The sequence below is a fragment of the Gregarina niphandrodes genome (assembly GCF_000223845.1).
Source record: "Gregarina niphandrodes unplaced genomic scaffold scaffold00002, whole genome shotgun sequence".
Taxonomy (NCBI): Eukaryota; Apicomplexa; class Conoidasida; order Eugregarinorida; family Gregarinidae; genus Gregarina; species Gregarina niphandrodes.
Genome location: NW_011645774.1, coordinates 267,040 through 277,171, shown reverse-complemented (window position 1 = coordinate 277,171; position 10,132 = coordinate 267,040). Strand labels below are relative to the sequence as shown.

At 52.2% G+C, this 10,132-nt stretch overlaps 3 protein-coding genes across 3 annotated transcripts; all 3 read right to left on the bottom strand.

Moving 5' to 3' along the window:
* GNI_012390 (hypothetical protein) lies at positions 1 to 1,367 on the bottom strand (the record flags this gene model as incomplete). Its single annotated transcript, XM_011130552.1, has 1 exon — positions 1 to 1,367. A coding segment is annotated over one exon (1,367 nt), but the record flags the coding sequence as incomplete, so codon positions are not given.
* Positions 1,368 to 2,646: 1,279 nt separating this feature from the next.
* On the bottom strand, positions 2,647 to 5,436 carry GNI_012380 (hypothetical protein; the record flags this gene model as incomplete). The annotated part of the gene is made up of 1 exon (XM_011130551.1): positions 2,647 to 5,436. One exon carries the CDS (start codon positions 5,434 to 5,436, stop codon positions 2,647 to 2,649), a length of 2,790 nt encoding a protein of 929 aa, XP_011128853.1.
* A 243-nt stretch (positions 5,437 to 5,679) lies between these two features.
* Positions 5,680 to 8,223, bottom strand: GNI_012370 (hypothetical protein; the record flags this gene model as incomplete). The annotated part of the gene is made up of 1 exon (XM_011130550.1): positions 5,680 to 8,223. The coding sequence occupies one exon, from the start codon at positions 8,221 to 8,223 to the stop codon at positions 5,680 to 5,682; it is 2,544 nt and encodes an 847-aa protein (XP_011128852.1).
* Positions 8,224 to 10,132: the final 1,909 nt, after the last annotated feature.

The window sequence follows — 10,132 nt, the reverse complement described above, 5'->3', positions numbered from 1 at the left end:
TTGGCAATATCCAGCTTCATCTCTACCGTCAGAACCGCTTTCTCGTTGCTTTCCCTCTCCGCACACTCTTTAAGCACGCCAGCCACAAAAGACGTCATCTCCGCGGCAAGCGACCTATCCGGGTAATCCGAGTGATCGGGATCAATCAAGCGACTGGCATCAACCCAAGGCCTTGTCGAACAAGCTGGCGCTGGACTGGAATCGAACGAGGAGGGCAGAGGATCACCAGATGAGGATAACCGGGTGGCTTCGGGGTTGTGGGCGGCACGACGTCTCCCAGTCTTCATCGCCGAAGTGGTCTCAACGTACTTGAGTAAGCAACCCATAAACTTAAGATCTGACAAGTGTGATGGAGGTCGAATTATATGCCTCATTGCCCTTATGGCATCATCAAATGTCCTCTTGCCCAGGTCACGATAATTTTTGAATAGCGCCGCTGGCCAACCCCGTAATTGCCAAGTCTCTTCATCACGACAAATATTTCCAATAGCTTGATGGAACCACCAGTCTAGCTTTGAGCTAGCACAAACGCGTTTCACACAATCCTCACTCTCCGGTAGATGGAGGACATCATCTGGGAAGGAGACCCGAAAAACCATTTTCCGGCAACCCCAGCCACTTTGCGGCGATACTGTAAGAGGTAGCCAGCGGTACAAATACCTGGCTGAAGAGAAGATCTGTACCACGCCAGCCAGAAACCATGTATCAGACAAATCAGCCGGTCTAGATACCAACTCCTCCAGCCTTGCAATCAATTCTGTAAAGCCACCATGCTCCCTGTCTTGCCACTCACAAATTAAGGATGCCAATTTTAAACATCGAAATGAACACCCCTCGAAATCAGAAATGGACACGTCCGTTATACTTTCTCGTTCATACACCGTTTTCAGGATAGCGGCCGTAGCCATTCTAACAACCTCCATTTCCTGCCTTGCAGTGAGTGTTGGTTTGCGGTTCTTCTCCATCTCCAAGCACTCATCCAACACCCGACCGACGAAGTTAAACTGCGCCCAGGCTTCCGCTAAAGATGCAGGGCAGGCTCCCACGACAGGCTCCTGGGCTACATCCTTCAACGGTCCCCGTGGTCCCCCAGTCAACGGTCCTTTCGGGGCTTCGGTCACCGGTTCCGGCGAGACCTCCATCAAAGAATCAGGGCAGGCTTCCATCACAAGCTCCGACAAGGCGGACACCGCCATCACCGGTTCTTGAGGCAAGGCATCCCCGCAGAGCTGAGGCAACGGTTCCGTTGACTCGTAGTACCGGACACCCAGATTCCCGTCAGGAAGGGTTTCTTCGGCCGGTAGCGGCATCCCAAGTATAGCCAGGGTCACGTACCCAGTCTTCTGGCTGGCAAAGCATACCCTCATTCCAGAAATAAACTAAAGTAATAAAAGAAGTCAAATGGGGTTTGAACAGTGGTCGGTTTCAATACGGTCCATGGCAACACGTTTCACTTCCTCAGGATCGCTTCCTCGCTACTTTCCCTCTCCCCGTACTTTTCAAGCACACCACGGTCGCGGGCGGCCTTGGGAAGATGGCTACCATTTATCAACGGCGGAGTGGTCCCAACGTTCTCGAGTAAGCAAGCCACACACTTAAGATTTGACAAGTGTACCCCTACGGAATCGTGTTAAATGTCCGTTTTCCCAAGCCACAATAATTTTTGGATAGCGCCGCTGGAATTGATCATCGCGGCAGACCATCCTGACCCCAATACCGTGTTCGAGGCATCCACAATCTGGGCTCGGCCACCACCTGTTGCGCGTCTGGTGGCACTTTCAGACACCAGCGCGATTGTCTGAAAGATCTACCAGCGCGCAACTCTGGAGCTGAACGTGATTAAGCGGGCGGGCAGTAACCCCAAATATCGACAGCTCGCCGAATGTGTGGTGGAATTGACACTGAAAAACTAGACGGAAGAGTTCTCTCTCCGATTGCGGTGATCCTCCTCTTCCTCCTCCGACTTGTTTAAAGACACCCTGAAGCTCTGTACGGCAAAACTTAACAATATCGAACCAACGTATTCGATGACTTTGGCGGATGTTGGATCATATGCCTCATCACCTCCACGGCGTCATCCAATATCTACTTCCCCAAAGCATTTTGACCTCTGTAGATTGCCTTCGGCAATCTGTCGTCAATGTGGATATTTCTGTCTTCGTCAATGTGGATATTTCTGTCTTCGTCAATGTGGATATTTCGCTACGAACAGACAACAAACACTCACGACAAAGGAAGGAACCTCTGAAAGAAACCATGTATCAGATAAATCAACTGGCCTCGACACCAACTCCTCTAATTCCACATTCTTTCCTTACCACTCCCGCACTAACACGCGTGTTGGGGCGTTGTCGAACACGACCGGCCCCAAGTCGTCCTGCGGCGAAGGCTGGCCTCGCGGAGACGTTCACGGAAGCTAGCTGTATGAAGTGTTCGGTCTCACGAGCGGTGCACACACGTTTCGTTCTCTGCTTCCCCTTGACCAATTCGATCCCCGGCAGAATGCCTCTGGCGCGTGTGAGACGCATGCTCCACGTGGGTCCGTTGCTGTCCTCGCTCAAGAAGGACACAGCTTATTTGTCAATGGGGGCGATCTCGGTTGATGCAGCCCTTAACCGCTCTGGCACTCCATAATCGAACACATCCCTAGGCGAGCGGTCTACCTTTGTTTGGAGATAATTCGTCCTCCGACGACGAGTTCGTTTCCTTGATCTCCATGGACGTTTTGGGATGCAGGGCAACATCAAAATCCCAGGCCTTGCAGAATGCACAGCTGACCTTTCGACCAACCTGCGCGTACCTGAGGACGGCTTCCATGATGGATTTGTCTGATAGCTTCTTCATTTGTTCTGGGCCCTCATCAGGTACAATTTTAGAGATCTTTGGTCTGATTATATTGATCATTTCGCTGAACCAGTGGTCTCCCATAACCATTTGAAAGATATTCACGATGTCGATATTTTTGGTGGGTAACCATGTGCTGCGGGTCAGATGGAAATTGCGGATTCCGAATGCAATCCAGTGTGCTGCTCTGGAGCTGAAGGTAATTAGGCGGACGGATGTTTCAGACATGGGAAGCTCGCCAAACGTCTGCGGAAAGTGGTCGCGGTAGATTACACTGGTGAAAGCCCACCACGGCGGAGGCGTTTTCAGCAAATCGCTAATGTCCTTTCCTTTCATACAGGTCTGCATCTGACAAGCCAAGTACCACAAAGGCGACACATGTTTTGGTCGCGGCGCACGCTTTTCACAGCCAGCTATTATTTCGTCTAACAAATTCGGTTCTAGATAGTCATTCATTAGCCCAACCAGACACAACCATCGCCACCCACATGTGTCGAAAGAGTTATTCGTTCTCCGATTCCTTGCTTCCTCTGACTTCTTTGTGGAGTGTAACACACCCAGAAAGGTATGAAAGCCGAGACTTGCCATACGCAGCTTCTCCTCGGACGTCTGACCTCCTCCCACGCTTCTCTCTTTCGTCCCGCACTCTTCAAGCACGCGGGCCATAAGGGCCGCCATCTCCGCGGCGACCGACCTATCGGGATCAACCGAGCTATCGGCACCAGCGAAAGACGTTAAGGAACGAGTTGGCGTTAAAATGGAATTGGAACTCGACGGAATCGAGGACTCAGGGCAACGGGTGGCTTCATGACCACGGGTGGCTTCATGACCACGGATGGCTTTAGCACCACGGATGGCTTCAGCATCACGGGCTGTGCCAGGACCACGTTTTCTCCTTTTAATTTTCATCTTAATCTGTTTCGGCACAGCTGTCTCAACACGTTTGAGTAAGCAAGCTAGGTAAGCCAGATTCGACAACTTCATATGACGCGGAGGCGGTATTACATTCCTCATTGCCTCTACGGCTTCGTCAAATGCTTGCTTGCCCAGAATACGTTGAACAGCGATGATCGCCTCTGGCCGGTCCGAGGTCTTCCATGTTTCTTCGTCAATGATAATATTTCTATGAGCTTGACGGAACCACCAGTCTAGCTTTGAGTAGACGCAAATGCGCTTTATGGAGTCCTCATTCTCCGGCAAGCGAACAACATCATCTGGAAAGGAGACGCGATAAACCATCCTCCGGCAACCCCAGCCGCCCTTCGACGACATCGTAGGACGCATCCAGCTGGATAAACTCCCGGACGGGAGGAATCTCTGCGAGACGCCCGCCAGAAACCAGGTATCAGATAAACCAATCGGCCTCGAGACCAAATCCTCTAACTCTGCAATCAAATTACCTCCTTGCCACTCTCGTATTAACAACGCCAGTTTTAGCCATCGCCATGTGCAATTCTCGAAATCGGAAATTGACATGTCGTAACCCGACGTATTGGAAATCGACAACTCAACAATCAACCCGGCCGCCCCCCCTTTTTTTCGTTTGATTAGGTCTCGTAAGGCGGCCTGAGCCGACCTCACAACCCGTGTTTCCTCAAGTGTAGTGAGCGTGGGCTTGAGGTCCTTCTCCATCTCCAAGCACTCATCTAGCACCCGAGGCATTAAACTAGGACCCATCCAGGTTCCTTCCAAAGGTTCACGGCAAGCGTTGACCAATGGTTCACTCGAAGTCTTCATCAACGGGGCCTCTGGCACCGGGCGGGATTGCACCAGAACGTCTGACCACCCTTCCTCTAAAAGTTCCGCCGAGGTTTCCATCAATGGTACTTCCGGGGTTTCCATCACAGGCTCTGGCCAGGGTAGCGCCAAAAGATCTGACCAGCTTTCCGTCAAAAGTTCCGCCAGCGATTCATCCATGTTTTCCATCAAAGGTTCTAGCGGGGTCTCCTCCATCACAGGATTTGGAACGGCTTCCACCAAACGTTTGGTGGAGACTCTCCACTGGTCGGTCAAGCATTCCGCCATGGTCTCTTGTGGTGGTTCCATCCACGGGTCCCACATAGCCTCGTTAACAAGGTCAGGCCAGGATTCCCCCAAGGTTCCGATCAACAGTTCCTGCGGGGTTTCCTCGATTGGCTCCGGTCGCGTCATTACCAAAAATTCTGTCGAGTCTGCCGAGGAAGGCTCAGCCCAGGGATTCACGCAGTCCCGATGCAGCGGTTCCGTTGCCACAGATTGCCCGTGGTACCATATGTCTTGTGTCTCTCCTTCGTTCATCAGATTCCAGTGCGCTATTGGTGGCGAGACTAACCGCGTGGTCGGGCTTCCCGAGCTCGTGTTCGCGGCCTCGTCGTGTGGGATCCCTCCCACGGGCGACACTCCAAACGTAGCGATCGTTGTTATCCATTGGCTATGATGGCCGGCCCGACATATCCTCATACCTCCAGAAATAATAATTCCCAGCAACACATGAAGGCAAGCGCGCCTGCTCTTTGATCGGAAATAGGACGCCTCTATTGCTGCCACGGTTTCAAAGCACTCTCTCAATAAAATACAATCTTTCTTGTTGCCTCGACCTTTGTATACACTCATCCTAAACACAACTAGGCAGACTCGTTATCGGACTCCCCCGCCCCCGGTGCCGGCCCTCCCCGCTTTCGAGTCCTGTCTCCCGACTCGTCATTCGATATCTGGCACCCCCAGACAATAAATCGGGTTTTCTGTCATGGTAATGCATCTGTAATACGTACCCCTTGCTCGAACCCGTGCCGACCGACATCCGCGGAAAACAGAAGTACACAAATCGGTCTTCTACCTGGATCCTCCGGGGGGCCTCTAGGTGAGTAGTCTGCGTACTTTTTCCGGGGGCCATTCGTCCTCAGACGAATTCGTGTCCGCGATTCCACCGGACCTCTCGGGATTTTGGGCAACATCAAACTGCCAACTTCGACAGAATCCGCAGCTGAGTCTTCGACCAACCTGAGCGTACCTGAGGACGGCTTCCATGATGGATTTGTCTGATAGCTTCTTCATTTGTTCTGGGCCCTCATCAGGTACAATTTTAGAGATCTTTGGCCTGATTATATTGATCATTTCGCTGAACCAGTGGTCTCCCATAACCATTTGAAAGATATTCACGATGTCGCGATATTGGCTACGTGACCATGTCTTGCGGGTCAGATGGAATTTGCGGATTCCGGATGCAATCCAGTGTGCTGCTCTGGAGCTGAAGGAAATAAGCCGGGCAGACCTCTTAGAAGTAGGCAGCTCACCAAACGTATCGGGGAAATGATCGCGGTAAATCATAGTATTGACTGCGCACCAAGCCGGGGATGCTTTCAGCCAATTTGTCCTCTGACAGGCCTGCATCCGACAGGCCAGATACCACAACGGCGACACATCTTCCGGTCTCGGTACAACCTTTTCACTGTCAGCAATTAATTGGTGAACCTCATCCGTCTCCAAGTGGTCATTCATCAATCCTGCCAAGCACAACCACCGCCACCCACACGAGTTGAAAGGGCAGCCCTTCGCGCTGCGACTCCGAAAGGGACTTTCTTCTGACCTTTTTGCGGAGGACAGGACAGCCTGAAAGTTCTTGACGCCGAGTCTGGCAATACTCAGCATCTCCTCTCGCCCCTGACTGACTCCCTCGCTTTTCTCTTTCGTCGCGCAGTCTTCAAGTACGCGGGCCATAAAGGCCGTCATCTCCTCAGCAACCGACCTATCGGGATCAACCGAGTTATCTGCATCAACGAAAGCCAGTGACGAACAAGTTGGCGTTGGATTGGAGCTGGACGGAATGGAGGACCCACGACAACGGGTGGCTTCATGACCAGGGACGGCTTGAGGACCTCGGGTTTTCCTGGGAGCACGTCTTCTCCATTTAATTTTCATCTTGATTTGTTTCGGTGGAGCTGTCTCAACGTGTCTGACTAAGCAAGTTAGGTAAGCCAGATTCGACAACTTCATATGACGCGGAGGCGGTATTACATTCCTCATTGCGTCTACCGCTTCGTCAAATGCTTGCTTGCCCAGAATACGTTGAATAGCGGCGACGGCCTCCGGCCGTTCCGATGCCTTCCATGTTTCTTCATCACTGCGAATGTTTCTATGAGCTTGACGGAACCACCAGTCTAGCTTTGAGCAGGCGCAAACGCGTTTTATGGAGTCCTCATTCTCCGGTAAACGAACAATATCATCTGGAAAGGAAACACGAAAAATAATCTTCCTGCAACCCCAGCCGCCCTGCGACGACACGGTATGGCGCATCCAGTTAGATAAATTATAGGACGAGAAGAATTTCTGCACCACACCAGCCAGAAACCAGGTATCAGATAAACCAATCGGCCTCGAGACCAAATTCTCTAACTCTGAAACCAAGCCACCGTCTTGTCTCTCTTGCATTAACAACGCCAGTTTTAGCCATCGCCAGGAACAACTGTCGAAATCAGAAATTGACATAGGCTCTCTCGAAATTGACGCGTCTTTCCCCGTTTTTCCCCGTTCGACTAGATCCCTTAAGGCGGCCTCAGCTAACCTCACAATCCTGATTTCGTCAAGTGTAGTGAGTGCGGGTTTGAGGTCCTTCTCCATCTCCAAGCACCCATACAGCACCCGAGGCACTAAATTAGGACCCATCCAGGTTTGCCCCACAAAAGGTTCAGCCACCAGCGGTTCTTCCACCAATGGTTTCTGGCGCGGGGTTGCTGCCAAAGACTCAGGCCGCGCTTCCACCAACCGTTCTCTCGAGCTTTCTATCAACGGGGCCTCCAACGGGGCCTCCAACGGGGCCTCCAGCGGGACCTCCATGACAGGTTCCGGCCAGGGTTGCCCCGGAAGGTCTGACAAGGCTCTCCTCAAAATCTCCGCCAGGGAGTCATCTGAGGCTCCCATCAATGGTCCTAACGTGGTGTCCTCCATCACAGGGTCGCTCAAACTTTCCACCATCGTTTCCTGTATTGATTCCATCCATGGTTCCCACAAACCCTCATTCACAAGGTCAGGGCAAGCTTCGCTCAAAGGTCCGGTCAATCGTTCCTGCGAGGTCTCCCCCACTGGCTCCGCCTGCGACGTCACCGGAAATATTGTTGAGTCTTCCGAGAAAGGCACTGCCCAGAGATTCACGTAGTCCTGATGTAGAGGTTCCATTACCAAAGATTCGAATATGTCTTGTGTCTCTCCATCGTTCACGTCTTGTGTCTCTCCTTCGTCTGTCTGATTCCAGTGCGCTATTGACGGCGAGACTAACCGCGAGGTCGGGCTTCCCGCACTCGTGTTCGGTACCTCATTGTGTGGCATCCCTCCCACGGGCGACATCCCGAATGTGGCGATGGTTGTTATCCACTGGGCATTGTGGCCGGCACGACCTATCCTCATACCAGTCAAGAATTAATAATTCAAGTAGTAAACGTAGCACGCCCATCGGTGCAAACCTCGCGTTATTCAATGGTAACTAAAACGCACCACACTCGCCTGCTATCCGGCTTCATCCGGCCATGTGAGGGCAGATGCGAGAAACAAGTTACAGATACGAGGACTTCCCGCATCTCTCCTCCTGCCGGCGGCGGCACCCCACTGGGTATATCCATCCACTGGGTATATCCATCCACTGGGTCTTCGGTCCCTTCTCACTCCAACCCAAAAATTAAGTAAAGTTCAAGCAGCACCCGAGTGCTATCCGACTTTTTCCGGATAGTGTCTTGATAGGGAGCGCACTTTGTGCGCTATTTCGGTGTCTAAATCCTGGTCGACTAGACGGCGTCTATGACAGCGTTCTTGTCCGGTAGTTCCAGTTTGTTGTAGGGCGTGAGTTACCGTAGAGGGTTGATCAATGACAACAGAGATTTTGTTTTGAATAAATTGATCATCTCGCTGAACCATCGGTGGTCAACCATCGTCGATTACACACGTTGTAGGGATTCACTGTATGATAGCCATATCCCACATCCTTGGGGATAAGATGGCCCGAACGCGCTGGACGGCAACTTTCGCGATGTCCAGCTTTCAAGCACCCGTCAGGAACAGTTCCTCGGTTCTCTCCATCTTTTTCTCTCTCTCTCTTCAAGCACGCGAGAGTGGCCATTTCCGCTGCCGACCTATTGGGATCAGGGGTTCTTGTTTCCGACCTTGTTGAGAGGCTCCCGACCCATGACCACCCACCGGGTCTTCCGGCCGCAATAACATATCGTCATTCCGGTCCGGTAATAAGCAATAAAAGAAGTCAAGTAACCCGGACCCAGCGGGTCAAGTAATCCGGACTCAGCGGGTCAAGTAATCCGGGCTCAGCGGGTCATCTCCTTGGACTTAAACGGGCCAGTAGGACTTCTGTTTTTACAGGCGTTGACGACAGGCCGCTTTGCCAGTGTTTGGCCGATCGAGTTCCAGCATGGACACGATGCATTTGTACTTCCCCTAATAGCCATCACACAGGGGTAGGGTACGGGCCGCCAAATCCACTTCATTCCCATCTGCTTATGTTATCCACATTGGGCACCATTAATGCTAGCGGTCACCATGTTCTGAAAGTTTGCGGGTCCATCGGCAGTAAGCGACCGGGTCATGGGACTAACAAACATCAGAGCCAAGTTACAGTTGTCACACCCAAGAGGAAGCCCTGCCCAACCGGTTTCGACACAAAGCCCCAACTCTTCGGCCACAGGTCTCCCTCAAGGATCCATCAGTGGTCCTTGAGGGAGCCCTGGAGGGGGTACCGTCAATGAATGACTTCGTCGAGCTGGTCAAATGTTCCCTCCGTCAAAGGTTCAGAAGATGTTCCCACCAACGGTTCGACTGTCCCCACATTCTAAGCATCCATGGACCCGATTGGCATGTCGCGGCCTCGGTGGCGGTGTAAGCCACTGGTGCCAGTAATGTGAGCCACCAGTAATGTTTGGCTGAGAAAGGTCCTTCTTTAGGGTGGAGCCCCCCCACGGAGGTCACCCAAAACCGGGTCACCCAAAACCCGGGTCAGCCAAACCCGGGTCACCCGGCACGGGGGTTGGTTACCTGACATGTTGAGCCTGTTGTTGACATCGAAGAAATCGTAGGCTAAGACGACGAACTGTAGGCTAAGACGACGAACTGTAGGCTAAGACGACGAACTGTAGGCTACGACGACGAACTGTAGGCTAAGACGACGAACTGTAGGCTACGACGACGAACTGTAGGCTACGACGACGAACTGTAGGCTAAGACGACGAACTGTAGGCTAAGACGACGAACTGTAGGCTACGACGACGAACTGTAGGCTAAGACGACGAACTGTAGGCTAAGACGACGAACTGTA